The sequence below is a fragment of the Salvia hispanica genome, unplaced genomic scaffold, assembly GCF_023119035.1.
Source record: "Salvia hispanica cultivar TCC Black 2014 unplaced genomic scaffold, UniMelb_Shisp_WGS_1.0 HiC_scaffold_20, whole genome shotgun sequence".
Lineage (NCBI taxonomy): Eukaryota > Viridiplantae > Streptophyta > Magnoliopsida > Lamiales > Lamiaceae > Salvia > Salvia hispanica.
The window spans coordinates 807-20,845 of NW_025951915.1; the positions used below are offsets into that span (position 1 = coordinate 807).

Here is a 20,039-nt window from a genome sequence, read left to right on the forward strand (position 1 = left end):
AGGAATACATATAAACAAATTACCGAATTAAATTACACATATTGCTCTATAGATTGTGATTTTAATTATATAAGGTGGATTTGAGAAATCAGTAATTTGGTAGAAAGAAATAATGAAGATTTTCATCCCTAGGTTAAAAGTAAAAGAAACTTTGTTATACTAGTACTCCCTTTGTTCTATAATATTGGAGGTATTTTCTTTCAGTATGAATTATAAGAAAAAGGTGTATATAGTATACCCTCTGTTCCGTAGTAATAGAGTTATTTTGCCATTTTGGTACGTTTTTACAGGAATAGAGTCATTTTTCTTTTTAGTAAAAGTCAACGCATTTATTCACATCTACTTTACTCTCTCTTACATTTTTCTCTCTTCATCTCTCCACCTTTTTCACTTTCTACTTTCACTACAAAAAACACGCAAATTACCAACGGCAAAAATCCGTTGGTAATAGCAATTTATCCGTTGGCAAACAGCATTACCAAGGGATCACCAATGATTATAGGACGTCGGTAAAATGCACGACGCTAATTTTTTTTCCAAGGGAATTTAGACGTCGGAAAATTTCCCAACGGCAAATCCGTTGGTGATTATTGATTAGGGTTTAGGATAATTACCAACGATAATCATCCGTTGGTAATTCTTGATATTTATATTTTCAAATACCAACGGCATTTTACCGTTGGTAACCTTCCAGAATCTTTATTACCACATTTTATTGGTTTTCAACGTACCTATACACAAAATCATATTTCTAACTAGACCATTAAAGAAAAAACCAATAAATAATGGCCAACAAAATGAGAAACATGATAGATAAAACCTCAAAAGTATTAGTCAATATACAACTAACGTACGAAAGCAAAAAGAAACATAAAGTATCGAGTTTTGAACTTAGTTCGTGAGACATCAATTCTATGCAGATACATCATCATCAAATCTGGAGCGCGACTTGATTATTGGGGCTGCTTGGATAGAATCATGATAGAACCTCACAAGTATTAGTCATAAACTGCTTCATCATCTCTCCCATCTCCCATTTTTTCCCGCGCCTTTGCTCGAATAATTCTTGCTGCAAAAAGGGTGAAGAATTAGTCCTAAATGACTAAATCTAGTGTTCATTTTGCCTTCCTTTCTCTAACACAAGTAAGAATTAACAACAGTACATGTTTTACCTTCCTTTTTTCACTCTTAAATGACTAATTCTAGTGCTCATTTCATGAGCAGATTCTGCTTTGTGTCCCAATGGGAAGATAGGAGGGAGAAGAGCTACATTAATAACAAAAAGACTTATCACTTAAAACATCAAGCCTTATAATTGCATATAGCTACAGTAATAGCTTTTACTCAGTCCCTGGTTCTAGCATGTTGCCAAAAACTTGTAATTTTACGGTTAGTTTGAAATCTACCTATGGGATGCTCTCTCTGGTTATGTAATATAACAGATAATGACCAAAAACTTGTGATTTTAAGTAACCAGACAGAAATCTTAGTATATGAGGTAAAACAAATTGCAGAATATTGATTATTTAAAACATCAAAACTTATAATTTGCATATAACTACAGTCATAGCATTAACTTACAGTCTCTGATTCTAGCATTTATCCAAAAAGGTTGAAAGAATATCTGCCAACATAATTGCAAAGTAATGATTAGCAGGAAAAAAATCGATAGTACAGATAAAGAAATAGTTTATTTATAAAAACATGAAACTAGAAACATTAAAAAAAAAAAAAAAAACTTGTTTCTCTCAAAACATCTACTATTATTTTATTTGCAGACTAGATGTGTACAAACAATTAGAGACACATTCCTAATTGCGTCAAAGATAACTAATTGCAATTAACATTATTAAACCACTTCTTCACAACAGGTCGGTGGAGCCAGCAAAGCTCCACCCCAAAGCTAGCCACCAATTTCTAACACCCTAAGGCATGCTCTTAAATAATGAAATCATGGCACAATTGGGCCATGTTCCAAAATAACTAAAATAAAAATAAAAGAGATTCACCTTTAGAGTTTATATCTTCACTTCAACTTTAAGCTCTAAATCTCATAACTTTGCTCCTCAAATAAGTGTGACAACCCTGTATTGAAATTAATATACTTATATTATCTTATGTAACATAAGCTGCTTTAATAGATCATGAGTACTTGCATGGTATTCCACTAAAGTGATAGTATGTATGAACTATTGTTTTTCTTATCAGTTATATCACCAAAGAAGATGCATCTGACAGTGCATATAAAAAAATTAATGGGCAGAAGGCTATGCAAGAGCCAACAGTGGGCAGGTTGTGCTGGTAATTTCCACAGATAACCAAGGAGATGTGAAATTAATGTTACAAGTAGTTTAAAAATTAGTACTCCACTTGCTCATAATTTAGTTTACATCGCTCACAACCAAAAAAAAAAGGGAAACGGTTCAATATCAAGAATTGTTAACTCTTCCTCTGCCTGATTGGGCAAACCGAATATTACTAACCTTTCCTCCACCAGCAAGAAGTTCGAGAATAATTTATTGTACCCTCTCCTACTCCTCGTCTCCAAACTAATTAGGAAGAAATGAAAAGATGGTGATTCTTAGACAGTGAAATAAGGGGGAAATTCAATTAAAACTAAATAGAGGGATAAGTATGAAAAAAGCAACGACAATTCGTATATACATCTATGAACAGAATTCCAATTCTGACCTTTCATATACTGACCGTATAGTTTCTACCACGGATCTATTGAGGACAAGATCAACTTCTTTATCACTACTGGCCCGAGACTCAGCAAAATCAACCAACCCGTCCCTTGGGCCATTGAGAATAGCCTTCATCCAGATAACAGAGTTTAGGGTCAGACTATAACGCAAGCACTTTTTCTGAGAAAAAAGAAGATTGCAAAAAAAACAGTTAAATGATTTCACATCTCACAGAAGAAACCATAAAGACTCCTTGCATGTAAGCAGACTCCCTAAACAGCTAGAATTTACCCCAAACTCATTTCAACATATATCAGAAGCAACAGATAAACAATCTTTAGCACAAATTACACACATCACAGCTTACTCAAGCAAGCCCCAAATAATAAAAATGTGACTGCGGCCGTTTACAGAATAATCTGAGCTAAAGTAATCGACTAGTAGTCCGTGTGCGGATAATTTTCTTGCAACTTACTCCAACTCTCCAAGTAATTCATGAAATGGAACATCAAGTACAGAAAAAAAATTTAATCCATATCTCGGCACTTAATTCTGTTCCTTGTGTGCATAAGTTAACATCTTACATTTCCTATGTGTTACAGTCCATAATTTGTAACTCTTAACATATCTAGAAATGAATATGGCCAGCAGTAGAAGTCATTGCATATATATCTTTGTAATATGTCAGGAACTTAAAGAGAAAAGGTAATAAACTACCAAACTTTAAATTTTCAGATAATTGGCATGAGTATGGATGCATACTCAGTAATCTCATAGATCTGAAAACCTGATCCTTGAGCTAAAGGAAAGAGAGAAAACTGGAGCTAAAGGAAAAGTCCTTAAAGAAGCAAAGACTACATCGGATCATTGTTAACACTTGTAATGTGATAAATGCATTAAGCTCAGCACATACCTTATCATGATTCAAAGCTAACACGGATTCTGTAGGATGCTCTTGTTAGTTCTTCATCTAGCTTGGTCTTATTGGTAGTGCTGTAAGTTATCAGACAGATAAACAACAAATCAAGCCAAACTCATTCAAGAACTACTAAAATCAGATGAAGTAAAACAGAGATAATAACCACACCTGAGAACTTGAAAAACCAATCTGAAGTGAAGCACACAAATATTGACTCACTCCATATCTGACAAACTAAACCGCAAATGAAAATGAATCAAATCACAGTTTCCTCCAGCTCAATTCATTATACATGTTCTCTAATAATCTAAAATTAAATATTGATGCACTTCAAGTAAACTGATTAAATGATTTTAATAGCAGCATTTGAGCCTGATAAATCCAAGTGGAAATGGTCGAAATGAAAGTTTTGAAGCAGGCGCATCTACAAATCGTGGTGCAATAACTTAAAAGTTTTTGTAAAAGTTGTTGAAGATGGAAATACCAACTCCATAATCAAGGAGTGAAAAATACGATAGAGAGAAAATGAGAATTCTGATTCCAGATCTCAAAAAACTCAATTTATAATCTCATCAGATCTCAAAATACGAAACATACTAACATATCTCTCCTAATTAACTACAAAAAAAGAGGGATAAAGCAAAATTGAAAAGGACAGAACAATCACCACAACTCTCTCTCTCTTAGCTGCGAAGTGCCACTTTCTTCCTCTATATAACAGTTTTGTTAAGCACCAACAGGGGCTTCCGATTCCAATTTTCCCCAAATCGTGTTCAACAAAGATCATTAACCTAAGTTCAAAAAAATCTACGGAAAAATATCTTACCTCCACGAATCATCTGCCAGAGATCTCTTCCACCGGAGATGCTCCAGGAAAGTATGCCGGATTGGAGGACAGAACGCCAGATTGGAGGAGAGATCTATACTCAGTCGGCGTCGTAGAATGGAGGAGAAAGAGAAGAATGCCGTAAAATTAGAGCTAGGGTTGAAAAGAAGAGTAAAAAGTGAAATTAGCCTATTTAATTTAATTATGATTACTAATGGCACATATCCTAGGTAAATAGTAGTTGTTTAAATTTCCAACGGCAAAATTCCCTCGGAAATATATATAATACAATAATAATAATAATAATTATTAAAAAATAATAGTTTTACCCACGGAATTCACCGTTGGTAAAATAATTGGCCAAAGTCCGTCCCTACTCCGTTGGAAATGATGTCGGTAAAATTACCAATGGCTAATCCCTTGGTAATCCATCGGTAAATGCCGATGGATGTATTGTCGTCAGTAAATCCCTTGGTAATTAGCTTGTTTTTTGTAGTGTTTATTCTCTTTTTATTTAACTGACCTAACACAATTTTTCTTAATATATGTGCCGAAAAGAAACGCCTCCATTACTATGGAACAGATGGAGTATTTCCTTATTTCTAACCGTCTTTAAATGTTTATAGGCTAATTAATTGTGAATTGAAGTTCACCTATCACCGAAATTCATTGAATGCTCAATATATCGTTATTATGTGATGTTTGACACTTGAAAGAAGATATGATTGTTATAAACTCAAAAGACAGACGACGATGATAAAAAAAAATCATAGGATATGGGTCATGTAGACTATATAAAGAAAATGTAGCATTTTGGTAAATTAATAGTAATATAGAATATGGGTCATGTTCTTGAATTAATGAACTGCATTAAACGTTTTCCGGCCATCAAATATATTAACTTGAGAGACATAAAGAGTTCCATTTTTTATATGTAGATTTCATGATTTGAAGCCTCTCAATTTTTTATAGTTCATCACTTCTCTTGGCTCCTCTTCTCGCTTCCTCTTTGGGAGAGACATTATAGCTTTGGCCAATGCTACCTTCCTCACAAGCAATCTCCATAGCTCATCACTTTCTCCCCCATCCGGCACCTCCTTCGACTTGAACTTTCTGTGAAAACACGTGTTATGCACGGTCGAATATTTACCAAGAATATATCAAGAACAAGAACAAGAACAAAGACAAATTATTAGCAATCAACAAACATAAAAGTATGATGTGAGAGAACTGTTCCTAATTTTTGGTCAAGTCTTGAAACGAGCACGAATGAGCATCAACATCCGTAGGATGACCTAGCGCGACCCTAACGTCTTTCCTAGGATAAGAAGTCATGCCCTAGTTGGTACGTCGCTGGTCAAGGATAGAAATATCGAGCTAAGCCATCACGAATCAAAGAATGACTCGTCGCTTACCATTACTTTGGAAGAAAGGCACACTTTAGGAGACATAAGGTGACAATGACCATACATGTCTTTATTCATCATAGCTTTTGTGATTGAGAAGAAAGGTAATGACCATAAGTTTTTTAGGGGAAAATGGCAACAGTCAAGTACTCCATATGGGACCAGGTCTGGTTGTGGTATCAAATAATAAATCTAGCAAGATTCCAAGATATACACATATCTATATATGAAAGTAAAAGCTGATCAATGATAATATATATTACCTGCATAGAGGGACTCTGCATTCATCATAATTGTCACAAATGGAGGAATGCAGCCTAAAGAGCTGCCACATCCGTTTACAGTGCAAACACCCTCCATTAACCCTTTTCTTGCAGCCACCAACGTGCTTGATCAGAAGCTGGAGGCCGTGGCAAGTCGAGAACTTGCTACAAGGCCCCTTTTCTTTGCTCCTATCCATATCACGTGGGCCAACCCCTCGGAGCATATATGTTCGAATCGAGGCACTACATAGCCTCACTTAGCTCTATATACAAACTCTGCTCCTTTCTTCGCTCTTCTTCATCTATTCCATGAGACTAAAACATATTTAGACCAGTTTTTGATAAGGAGATGTATTGATAGGGTAGGAAGAGTTATTTAAGCTGTTCCACGATTGTTGGGGTTTCAATCTATTATATATATAATTAACTAAGTAATCTTAATTAATGCTCCTAGTAAATGAATAAATAAAATACTGACCTGGACGAATAAAAGAAACTGGATGAACACGGAAACTGCCACGCCAAGTATGGGAATTTTCCCTTCGGAGCTCCGCCGCTTCTGCGACCGATTAATCATGCTCTACAGCGGCCTGCAAAATTTCGTACTAGAAACTACCAATCATTACCATATTTTATCAAATCCTTTTGTAGCACCGGCATTTCGGTAGCGCCACCGTGGACCGGAGGAGTTGAATGCAGCTCCATTTTGCCGGAAAGTATGAGTTCAATTCAATCGTATTTGTTGAAGGTCGTCTATATTTGAAGTGCGGTGGTTCAATTCGAGCTTGAAAACTTGAAGGCTTAAAATTTACTAATGATTTGTATAAATATGTACTATTATCTCCGTATTTTGAAATAAAAACCTTTGCAATTACGCAATCTATCTATACAATCTATCATTGAGGAGTTTTAGGAATATTCACATTATTACCATTATGAAATTGTTGTAATATTAATGGAAAAAAAAAATTATACGTGGGACCTTATCTCAACATTTTATTAGTAAGAGTGCTAATCATGGGAACAGTTTGGGATTAGTGGAGTGGTGGATGTCATAGATGGAACTACTTCTGATCCACTCAAACTTGAGGTCATTCCTATAAATCTATAATTTAAATTCTATGTGCAAAATAGGTGTAGTACGGTTGTATTTTGCTTTAGAAAATCAAGAGAGTTGATGTGTACATGTGAAATGGTAATGTAGCAAAGAGAGAAATCATGGTTTGCATCTTCCCTTAGATTAAGAGTGCAGTATGTTGGAGCCTATTCAAGACTGTCTGCTGTTGCAAGTGAACAATCATCCTAGTCTCCCTCTTTAGATCCTTCCATTGGACCAGTTGTTGCATTTTGCATGCTCCTATTTGACCCCATCAGGTTCATACATATTCTTATCATTAAACGTGTGATTAAGTGGAGTGAGTGAGAGGTTTTAATTTACCATGTCACGTGTGATTAAGTGCAGTGAGTGGGAGGTTTTACTATGTCATTTAAATTTGGTTTAAACGTTTGATTAGAATTCCGAATAAAAATATTTTTTGTCCTTTCATCGAATGCATGTGGTATGACTTGTTCGATTGTGTATTTTCATGGGTCTCATCTTATACTTTACACTACGGATGATCGTTTTAATACCCTGAGAGTAAAGCCTCCCACTCACCAAACTTAATCACATATAGCCTCCCACTCACCAAACTTAATCACGTATGAAATTGTAAAACTTCTCACTCACTCCACTTAATCATACATTTAATAACCTTTAAATTATATATATTTAATTTAATATAATTTTTTAAATAAAATGGCAATCTTGTAAATTTTTCCAAAACTCCCTTTTTATATATCGTATAGATACGCAAGAATGCATGATTTTAACTGTTATTCTTAAGCTAGAATCAATAACGAGGGTATAACAATTAACAAATTGGTGGCTTCTTGAGCCTATTAATCAATCTCATTCACGTTAGGCAAATTTGTAGAGTTTTTAGTGATTTGATAAAGGCCCATTAAATAGTCATGATGGATTTTATTCATAGAATTATCCAACATCAGAGCCCACACGTAAATGGGCCAATATATGTCCATTTATTCCACTCGTACCTAAATATTGAATTGGTGAATTTTGTGAATGGTTGGACTAGTGGAGAAATATTTAAGCGCTAAAATTGCATTATTTTGGTACAAAATCGTACAAAGTGGTGGAATTAATTAGTTTGAAGTTTGAACTGCAGGTGTTAAATAAAAAATCAATGCATACGTCCGCAATAATTAGATATAATAAATGATAATTAGGGATAAATTAGATTTTATTCATGCAAAATTGGAGCTTATTGATTTATAAGTAGAACACAAGTATAAAAATTAGAACTATAGTATAATTAAACTTTTAAAAAGGAACATTAAATGTCCATGCCATGCATGCAGACAACGGCACTGCGTTAATTATATTAACAAGCATTAATTACATCTATATATATTGATGATAATTGTTAAAGTACATTTGGTAAATTCTGTATGCTTAATAAAAATAATAATATGAATAAAGATACGCCGGAGGAGTAGTAAATAAATACTCCTAATACATTATATTGTCGGACTTTGAGTAGGTACTACTACTAAATTAAAACCGAGAATAGAGATTGCAGCTAAAAGAATAAAAAAATGATTTTGATTCAATAGAAACTCAATTATTGCCTGATAATTAGGTAAGTCAATTAAAGTCTTTAAAAGCTAGAAAGCGTCTTGAATTTAAGATACACAGTAATTTGTCAAAGCTTTATTGAATCTATAATGAATAAAAGCAGCCCCACAAAAAAAGAAACCATGTGCCTTTGCTTAATTTTTCCTTACAAAGCCCGAATATTCTTCCAAAATGTCACAGATAATTAATTTCAGTCCACATTTATAGTGCCTTATCTAAAAATGAACCTTTCTTAACTAAATTACAATTTCAAAATAAATACAGTGTCGGTACTGAGATCATAAAACAACTTAATTTTATTTATTTTTTAAAGAAGTTTCAATCAAACAAGAAGAATACTGGATAAATAAATCCATATATTCTTACATTTTAGCACTTAATTTGTTACCAAATTAGTTTTAATTTATTACGAATTCCATTGGACTTTCAAGTTTTATATTCAAGTATATTTGTCTTTACCACGAGAAGAAACTTATGGTCGCTATTGATATGCATACCATGCTTCAATGTTCAAACAAATAGCTAGACAATAAACATGATATACTATAATATATTAACAAAATGATTTCCCGAAAAAAGAAACATATTTAATTAGGATTTTTCATCAAAAGAGAGACATAATATACATTCCAATTCTTATATGTACATCAACAATGCATTACTTGCTTTTATTGTAGATACATTTCAAATTTAAAACAAAAAAAAGTGGAAGACCAATCAAATATGTGGTGTTCTTCAACCCACATCCAGTCTTCTTGTGCCGCACTCCCACATTGCATGTAATAGTGAGTTTGTGCATAAATATACTACATATTCATATTTATATAGATATATATGCACACACTTTTAGCAGCGAGAGCCCTTCCGGCATACGAGAGCACCGGCACCGGAGGTGATGGGTCCCACTAGGCTTGATGGCCGAGCACCTAAGCTCGACGCCTTAGCATAACTCGACGAGGCCCCCACACCCGAAGCTACAAAAAATGCACCATTTAGCATTAGGTCTCCCTCCGATCTCCAATTCCAGTTCTTCCACTGGCTTTCGGGTGCGTCCTCGTGTTTTGTAACCTATTAGTACATGTTAATTAAATATCTATTAAAACTTTGTAACATAAAACCAGGTGAAACATACTAGTATAATCCTGCACATTTTATGATATAATTAATAAATTTGAAGTATAATTAATAAAGTATACATATTCAACCTGTTTGTTAAATCTGTCATTAGGGGCAAGAAATCTATTGCCTTGGCTATTAATTGTGGGGTCAGCACTCCCTCCAATAGCATACATCTCCCAATGAGTGTAGTCATTGTTCACCACATGGAAGTAGCCGTGTCTACATCTGCATGCAACAATATATGTAACCATAATTAAATTTCATGTCCCCTAGATATTGTCTTTTTTACATATAATCTGTAGCGTGGTAGAGTAGTTAATATCCGAGATTAAAAATCTCAGATGGAATCGATAGTGACGCAAACTTAAATTTCTTTTTATAGTATGATAAAAAAAATGAATAAATAACAATTGAATTAATTACCTTGGCATTCTTTGTACAAGCCCTTCTCCAAAGTGATTGAATGCAATGGTGACTTGCATGCCCTTATCTTGGAGATATGTATCACTATGCCCTAAAAGCATGACCTTATTATGATGAGTCATATAATTATTAGAGATTGTAATACCCGTGGACCCATGGATTGCATCAATGAGCCCATCATTGCAGTTAGACAAGGAACAATGATCAACCCACACGTGGCTCCCGCCAAAGATCGACACCCCATCACCGTCGGATAAGGTCCTCCACCCGAAGTGCTCTGGGGAGTCCCGCACCTTAGTGTTCCCGCCTTGCTTACAATCATGTATGTGAACACCATGGATGATGATGTTGGTCACATATTGTATGGTGATGCATGGACCGTTTGCAATGTGCACACTAGCGCCCCTACCATCAATGGTCTTAAATGAGTTCATGATCAATTCCTCCTTCAATTGAATGACCATGTCACGCTCGAATATGATCCACAATGGCTCGTCTTGGATCACAGCATGGCGGAGCGTCCCTGGCTTAGGGTTCACGGGATCATCGTCTTTTGAGTCCGTCACAATGTATATCTTGCCATCCCTGCCTCCGATGGCGTTCTTACCAAAACCTATGGCACAGTCGGCTAGCTTCTGGCGATTCTGCTCCCAGTTGGAGTCGCACCGCCAGCAGTCATCGATTGGGTTACCCGTGTTGCATGATAAGAATCCCAACTTTCTTCTAGAAGCATTTAATTTCCTATACATTTAAATAAGGTTAAAAAATATTATCAACAACTACTTATGAATAGAATAATGATACTTAGATAAATACAATTGAGATAAATGCGGTTGAGATAAAATATTGCAATGAATATATCCGTCTAATACAACAAGTTAAATTTTAAATATAAGACAATGATTATTCACTAGTACTGAGTGCAATCTTGGTTGTACATACCTATGTACTTCTTGGACTACAAGCTCAGGGTCTTGTAGGGTTGGCATGGCGGCAATGAGTGATGTGAATAGAAAAAATGAAATTAGGATAAGTAGGGATTGGATTAGTGAAGAGAGTGCCATTTTGTTGAGAGTGAAGAAATAGAGTAGATGTGAATAAGAGTGAGAGTTGAATGGGGATTATAAAGGGGATAAAGCTGGACACGTGTAGGTGATTGCTGGTGGGATTCATCATTATAGTAACTACGTATATCAAACTATTTTTTTTAATAATAGTGGGATATCAAAATTAAAAATATAAATAAAAAAGAATACTGTGCATTTGTTGGTACTGGTAGTTAGTGTGTCGTTGTACTAGTGTAACGGGCCATGGCTATATTTTTCTTTTTAAGGTAAAAACTTCACAAAACTTATTTTCAGATATTAAGAAAGAAACAATTTGTCACTGTTTCAATTTACAAATCCTTCACAATTTTGGCAATAAAAATTTATGGATTCAGCACAAATGTCAGGGTGAGCAGAGGCATGAGTCCACAGCACGTCGCAAACGGAAAATAAGGCATTCGATAAGTCATGGATGGAATAATTAACACCATGAACTAGTGTTAAGGTTTGTTTAATAAGTCGGATAAAAGTCTCCGACTAACATACTCATTTTTCAGATGTCAAACTGCAAAAATTGACAACAATAGAGATCAATTAAGACAATGAGAAAACATCTTAATTATTAATTTTTAGTTTGGATGTTGAATAGATGTCTAATTGTCAACTCAAAAATCGTTGAATTTCAAGTGGCATAGATTAATACTCCACAAAACCAAACAAACATTAGCAAATTTTATATGCAGCTAACTTTTAATTTCATATGATATTCTGATTAAATCGTCATAAAAAAAATCTCCATCACCAAATCAAATTATGTAAAAAGTAAAAACTAGTTGTACTTTTCTGCATCCTTACACGTACATATGTATATGTTGATTTTTGCATCGATTTTTTCATGTACTTTAATCGACTAACGATATTATAGAATATATAATTAGTAATATAGAAAGAAAAACAAATCTATGATAGAATACATAAGTGATAAATATTGGAATCTGCATCTTCAAAGATAAATTTGGAGGTGAGCTGGTAAATTCGCAAGTTAAATGTCTAGCTATTTTCTAATTTAACTTTGTTTGCCAAAACAATAGTAATATAATTAATTATTTTATAAGTGAAAAGTAAGAATCATGTGTATATATTTATACACGGTTATGGCATAAATGCATATAGAGCCCGAATATTGGCGGAGATGGCAACAGGCAAATATTAGTAAAAGAGTATTGGCCAAAATTGGTATTGAACATATGCCTATTTTATAATTTTAGTCATATACTTTATCTTTTGAATTTTTGCATCCTGAATATTTCAACTCGGATCACTATTGGTCCTGCACTAACAATTCCGTCAATTTTTAAACGGTTTTAACCAGATTTTGACCGATTTTGATGGTTTTAACAGTCTCATTCGGGTTAAAACCGTTTAAAAATAGGTTAAAATCGTTTAAAAATGACAAAATTGTTAGTGTATGACCAATTGTGGTCCGAGTTGAAATGTTCAGGATGCAAAAATTCAAAAGATAAAGTATAAGACCAAAATCGTAAAATGTGTATTTGCACCAGTTTTGGCATTTACTCTTAGTAAAATATAAGAGAAACACAAAGAAAAAATAAATTAAATATTAACAATAAAGAATAAGACTCACTTAATTAGAGAAGTAAAAGTTATCAAAAGTAGAAGTCAGATTATTTTTATGGGATAGACCAAAATAGAATAGAGAGAGTATATTGCAAAATTATATCTATACTACAAAATATTTTAACTGAAGATGAATAAGTTATTTAGTTTCTTCTGACGTAGATTTGCCATTATCCATTCTTAATATTGTAATTCAAGTGGCTATAGGTATACATATATGCAGTTCCTAGCTATATTATATATACTCTTACCATTAATATTTATTTAATTTTCAATTTAATATACGTACTCGCTTTCAAAGTACTATCAATTTCAATAATTTCATATATACAAGACATTTAAAATTTTTTAAAGAAATCCAGTTGATTTTTTTTTTCGATTATTATTATCCAAAAGTTGATTGAAAAGACAAATCGACGACCTCTCAATAATGATAATGTAAATGCTACCTTTATATTGGTTGATCTAAGCTACTAAATACTAAGTCGTTTTCTAGCATATTCTTGAAAAAAATCATAAATGATATACTCCATAACTAATGCTACTTGTGTATATTTGTACCAAATAATTTAGACATGCTACAATATTTAGAGCCGAAACTAATGTATTTGTGCATATTTGTACATTATACCGCATATTTTAGACAATTTATCAACATTTTCTTTAGAATTATATAGGTCATTTATAAAATCCTATATTATTTATAAATTGATCACGTAAATATGCAAGAATACTGGATTTGATTGGATATGAAATTCCTTGAAATTAGAGCCACACAAAAATTGCTAGAAATTTCCCCAAATTACAATAAAACACCATTGCAAAAGCAGAACTTTTTGTCATTTCTAACTATTTGTATAATTTAAAGAAACAAATTAAGTGTTGATAGAGGCTTCCTTGGCCATTACATTTATTTTTGGGGACAAAAGTAACATGAAGGGCCATGGTATGGAGGTTGAGCAATAGTATCAATAAAATGCAGAGACATGAGCCATGTTAATAAAATTATTAGAAGAGCTTTCAACCTTGAATAAATGGGGTTATGGATTGTGACTACCTTTAGTGAGTGAGTGTTACGTGTGAACCTCCCATATCTGTTTTATCTATCCATTAGTTTTCATTAAAATTAACAAACACAAGCACATATGTGCAAGTTCAGTTTTAGGTGTTGAAACAAGAAGCATAAATAATTGTTGCACTTTATTTTTAGTTTTCACTAACTTTGGATTATGTTATGATTATAATAATTGTGGATAATATTGTATATTAAATATTTCATCCGTCCCATTTTAGGAGTTCTGATTTTTCATTTTAGTCTATCTCACATTAGAAGTCCCAGTTAAAATATTATATAAATATTAATAGGCTCCACATTCCAATAACTTCATTTCACTCGTAATTTATTATGTTAAAAAATATAGAAGGACTCGGCAACGACAACTATGCTCACAGCTCTCAACCGTAAGAGTGTCCACAATAGAGTGGCACAACCACGATTCCGCCAAGGCATAGCTACAAAAACTCTTCCACAGCCACAAAAACTCTTCTAGCCCAATAGTGATCATGTCATAGCCACAAATCATACTCTCTCAGTCCCACGTTACTTGAGGTGTTTCTTTTCGTCATATGATTTAAGAAAGTTTTTTTAATGAGTTAAATAAAGTAGATGAGAGAATAAAATACTTAATAGAGAGAAGAGAAAGTAAAGTAAAAGAAAGAAATAAAGTATGTATGATTAAATGTTTTGTTTTTAGACAAAAAGAGAAATGACTCAAGTAACTTGGGACAACCCAAAAAGGAATACGACTCAAGTAACTTGGGACGAGGGAGTATTATTTTATCAATTGTTGGTATATTTTAAAATTGGATTGGAACAAAATTAATTGGACAAAAATAATAGAATGAAATGTAATGAAAAAATGATTTGGAAATATATAATTTCTTGATACAAATTTTAAAATTTACAAAAAAAAAATAAAAAATTGGAGTCGAACACCGTCGCGGTGGTCGCCGCGCCCAGGATCCCACCGCCCCTTCCTCCCCACCCCGCCGCTTCGCCCTCGTCCCTAGCTATAGCATGCCACGACGCCGCCGCGGCTCTTCTATTCTATTGGAGACACTCTAAGGGCATCCGCAATGCTGTGCACGATGCATCGTCCGTCGCATCTTCCACCACTGCAGCATCGCGGATGATGGGTTAACCATCGTCCGCGGACGATGCGCGGAGGATACCCCATCGTCCGCCACTGTGGACGACGCGGACGATGCGACGCGTTTCCGTTTTTTTTTTAAATTTTTATTAAATTTTCAAAACCTATATATACCTCTCATTTTCACTTCATTTTTCACTCTCTTCACTCTCAAATTCACACTACATTTTCTACATTTCAAGCAAAATGGATTCCGGAGATTACCCAAATCTGAATAGTCCGATGTTCGGTGGTGCACGATGGTCGGGTACAGAACCCGATGAATACCGGCCATTCGACACCAACACCGAGTACGATCCCGACTTCAGCACCGACTTGTACGGGCTGCCCGACATCGAGCCTTCTCCCCACCGCCCCTACGCCGCCGCCGCGTCTGGGTCCGCCACCAAGAAGAAGCGGACCAAGGCACGAGCCCAGAAGTTGCCTTCAACGGAGGTGTGTGAAGAGTTCGCCCCGGGAAGGACGAACTACTCCGACACCGACTCCATCGTCTTGACGAGATGTTGGATTGATGTTTCGGAGGATCCGGTGCACGCCAACAACCAGAAAGTGACTACGTATTGGGAGCGCATCGCCGAGAAATACAACGCGGCCAAGCCGGCGTACGCCTACAAGCGCCACAGGGAGCAGCTCCGCAAGCACTGAGATCAAATAAAGAATCAGGTAAATTTGTTCGCGGGGGAGTACTAGAAGTGCGAGAGGGAGCAGGGCAGTGGCGAGAGTCTCGCGGATGTGCGGGACAAAGCGATACAGTCGTACATTTCATTGTACGGCGATTTCAAGCACTACCAGTGCTGGGCACTCTTGAGGGACAAGCAGAAGTTCGTTGGTGGTGTGATTCCCCCATCGACGGCGGCGAGGAGGAGGGCGTCGAAGCGCACCTTCGCTGATTATACAAGTAGTGATAGCGGCGCGTCTCCAATGGACCTCAACAATCCGGTGTTCGAGGATGAGAGTTCCGGCACACCGATGTCCTCTTGGTGTCCCTCTGGTGTCAAGGCTGCCAAGGGCAAGGGCAAGGCCACATCCTCCTCCGCCGCGCCGCCTGAAGAGGGCCCGTCTCCGACCCCGAGTTCGACGCCGTCCGTGACTTCGACTGCGGCCCATTCCTACTCGGATTTGGCGGCCTCCTCCGACTATAGGATGTTGTTGGACGCGCACACCGCCCTCATGCAGGCGACCAACCCGGCTCAAATCGAAGGCATCCAGCGGATGATCGATGGCCTCAGCCACAAGTTGGGACTACTCTAGACTAGCCTCTTTTTTTTGTATTTAGTGCTTTTTTATTTATTTCTTAATTTGTAATTTTTTTTAATTAAATAAATTTAGAATTTCCTTTTAATTGTGTTATTTTTATATGTTTATTTTTATTTACATTTGCAAACATAAAAATATAAATACAAAATAGAAGTAAAAAATGTTTAGGGCGTCGCTTAGGGCGGGCAATAATCTGCCCCACTACAAATGGAATGAGAGGAGGATAGGGCATCATTTAAGGCGTCCCACTGTAGATGCCATAATAACATTGCATTACTGTATTAAAATAATTAACTACATGGAAAAAAGTTTAAATCATTGTTTCTTCTCTTTCTCTCTTTGCGTCTTTTAATATCTGTTTGACTATCTTCTTATGTACTTTTATTTTCTGCCACTGATACCCAAAATGATCATTATATATTCTCTATGACTATTTAAATTCCAAGGTCATTTAATGTATTTACGAATTTACATATTCCCTCCGTCCTCAATTAGGAGTCACGCTTTAAACGAACACGGGTTTTAAGAAATGTTAAGAAAAGTTGGTTAAAAAACGGGTTAATGGAAATGTGACCCATTTTTTTAATATTGGTTTTATAATAAAATATGAGTGAATTGAGTTAGTGGAATGTGAGACCTACTTAACATTTATGGTAAAAATGAAATGTGACTTTTAATTGGGGACGGGCCGAAATGGAAAAGTATGACTCTTAATCGGGGACGGAGGGAGTACGTATTTCCAAGGTCATTTAATGTATATACTTTTATTTAAATATTTTAGTTAACATATGATATGTATTTTAATGTAGTACATTTAATGTATTCGACAAACTTAATACGGAGTAGTGAGTACTATGCTTTTAATGTATTTACGTATTTCGGTTTGTAGGTTATTTTATCAAATCAATCTATTTATATGCTTTAATTAGAAGAAGGTAAAAATTGAAGTGTATAAAATTCTACAAAATTATGATAATATTGTTCGTAATTATTTGATTTTAGGGGTGCGTGATTTAATTATGCGATTTTAATAATTCAATTTACATTTGTAGTAGTGTAGTTCTGCACATATATTTTACGATTTCATAAAAACATTTGAGAGGGATTATTTTTGTGTTTAATAAAAACGATTAATCATAACGGATCCCTGTCCCGACAGGGTCTTCGTTAATGTTTTGGTTTTCGGTGAATAATTCATTTTGTGAATTTCTTTTTTAATTCTCCTTTTACAGTGAACTGTTTTATTTGCTACTTACCAGAACCACCAAAGACGAAATCAAATTAAGAAGGCCACTCATATTCTAATTCAAAAATAAAACTTTTATTAATTTTTTTAATTCCCAAATTATAATTTCATGTGCAAAAATTAAACTTCCGGAGTTTCTTCTTTCACTAATCTATACATATATAAAAAGCGAGTTTTGGTCTTTTTCGAAATATTTATATGTTTTGTCCTTATTATAAAATATTTATAAGTTATGGACCAATTTGAACATTTTAAGTAACTCTTATGAATATTTATTAGATATTTTAATGAGCATTTGACTAATTCTTAAAGCACTACCTGACTCATTGGTGGTTACAAATATTTAAATAGAATAAGGACCATTTAACAAATTTTGTAACCTATGTTGTTTTGATTTTATAATTTATGATGTTTTAATTCCATGATCTCTCATGTACTAATTTTGTACCTATAAAAGGCATAGAGTTGTGGATGAAATACACACTAACAAAACATTCTTCATTCTCTCTAAAGCTCTCAACATTTTATTGCACATTTTAGGAACATTGTTTTGCTTGATTTTTGAGCCCCATCAAGTTTATAGGTGCCTAGCAGGTTTGAGATGTTATATACGCTAGGAGGAATTCGTTTCATCTTTGGGGAAAATACGTCGTGATGATCCGAGAGCACTAACCGTGATGTAATTTACATAGTATTTATCTTCATCTTTACACAATTTATTATTTTTAGTAGAGAAATATGAAGGAGTGTTCTAAACATATATTTCAAAAATGTCAACACTTAATATAGTCTCTTTATCATTGTCCAAATAATTGCATTTGTCTTAATTCCATTTTAAATATGTTTAATTTAGAGTAAAGGCCAAAACTGGTCCTGAACATATGACAATTTTATGATTTTGGTCCTAAACATTATCTTTTGGATTTTTTGGTCCTGAACATATGGAAATTTGATCATTTTGGTCCTCCGTCAACATTTTTGTTAAAAACTAACGGTCAACGGATTTAATCCCGATTTTGACCAAATTAAACTTTTAATTCTGATTTTTTACTTCCTAATTAATTCCCTAATTATTTTTATAAATATTCTTTTAAAATTAGAATTAGATAATATGTTTAGGGATTGTTTCACTTCAATTAAATAATAGTCAACGGATTTAACCCAATTTTAATCAAATTAGACTTTTAATTCTAATTTTTAAGTTACTAATTAATTCTAATAATTATTTTAGCAAATATTCATTTAAAATCAGATATAAGTTTGAGCAAATATTACTAATAAGTTTTCGTCAATTCCAGGTTCCAGCTTTCATTATTCTAAAAGTTTCGAAGGGATGCATTCGGCGCTCTCCACAGCTGCCGGAGAGCAAGCCTCAAAAAGCATTTCCATCTATTCGGCTACATCAATACCTCCTCCGACGATTTCTTCGAATTCCTTGAATCCACAGTCAAAAACTACCAATTAAACTTCAACCTCAACCAAACCGGCGAGCTCGACGCGCCGACGCCAGCAAATCATCCTCCCAACTGCGGCAACGTCGACATCATCCACGATGCGTTCAGGAAAATCGTCGAACACCTACAGCGCAAACTCAACAATCCACACGTCGCGCACTACTCCTACTTCCCCAACCGCCCGCGCCGGCCGCCGGGGAAGAGCTAGCTCACCTATGCATTCGCGCCAGAGAAACAACTCTTCGATTTGGTTAGAGGCATCTTTGTGAAGGCTTTCGAGCGGTGGTCGGAGGTGACGCCGCTGACGTTTGTAGCGACGATGTCGTTCAACCGCGCGGATCTGAGGATCGGATTCTTCAGCGGCGACGGGGAGCCTTTCGACGGCGTGCTGGGGACGCTGGCGCACGCGTTCGCGCCGCCGGTGGGGCAGCTGCACTTCGACGGGGAGGAGTATTGAATTTTCCAATTTGGGGGTGTTCCTCTTTAAAAGTACAGTAGAGAGAAGAATCAATTGGGGAAGAAATGGGAGAGAGAGAGAAAGAGATAATGTGATTTAAATATTAAGTTGCTTATAATAATTAAGAATGTAATTTGAGGGTTAATAATCACGTTTAAAGATTGTAATTGGGTCAAAATCGTGTTCAAAGATGTTGACCGTTACAATTTAACGGAACCGTCAGTTTAGGACCAATTGTGATCCGATTTGAAATGTGTAGGACCAATTGTGATCCGATTTGAAATGTGCAGGACAACAAAAAATTCAAAAGATAAAGTTTAGGACCAAAATCATAAAATGGCCATATGTTCAGGACCAGTTTTGACCTTTACTCTTTAATTTAATGTCTTT

The 20,039-nt window shown here is 35.0% G+C and overlaps 1 protein-coding gene, 1 long non-coding RNA gene and 2 pseudogenes across 11 annotated transcripts; 1 reads left to right on the forward strand and 3 right to left on the reverse strand.

The window, feature by feature from the left end:
- Positions 1-798: 798 nt before the first annotated feature.
- LOC125198695 lies at positions 799-4,596 on the reverse strand. Of its 10 annotated transcripts, none has more exons than XR_007172452.1 (9): positions 4,433-4,596; positions 3,775-3,840; positions 3,601-3,680; positions 2,707-2,867; positions 2,484-2,549; positions 2,010-2,085; positions 1,582-1,624; positions 1,173-1,266; positions 799-1,069 (listed from the first exon to the last, which is right to left on the reverse strand). It is a non-coding gene; the product is annotated as an uncharacterized LOC125198695 (long non-coding RNA). The 10 variants fall into 10 exon arrangements; XR_007172451.1 differs by lacking the exon at positions 1,173-1,266 and adding an exon at positions 4,274-4,349; XR_007172453.1 differs by lacking the exon at positions 1,173-1,266 and having other exon boundaries at positions 2,692-2,867.
- Positions 4,597-5,373: 777 nt separating this feature from the next.
- LOC125198696 lies at positions 5,374-6,678 on the reverse strand (annotated as a pseudogene).
- A 2,686-nt stretch (positions 6,679-9,364) lies between these two features.
- On the reverse strand, positions 9,365-11,409 carry LOC125198694 (probable pectate lyase 18). Its single transcript, XM_048097001.1, has 4 exons — positions 11,284-11,409; positions 10,342-11,082; positions 10,005-10,143; positions 9,365-9,867 (listed from the first exon to the last, which is right to left on the reverse strand). The coding sequence occupies exons 1-4, from the start codon at positions 11,403-11,405 to the stop codon at positions 9,646-9,648; spliced, it is 1,224 nt and encodes a 407-aa protein (XP_047952958.1). The 5' UTR covers positions 11,406-11,409; the 3' UTR covers positions 9,365-9,645.
- Positions 11,410-16,156: 4,747 nt separating this feature from the next.
- LOC125198697 lies at positions 16,157-19,696 on the forward strand (annotated as a pseudogene).
- The last annotated feature ends 343 nt before the right edge of the window (positions 19,697-20,039 follow it).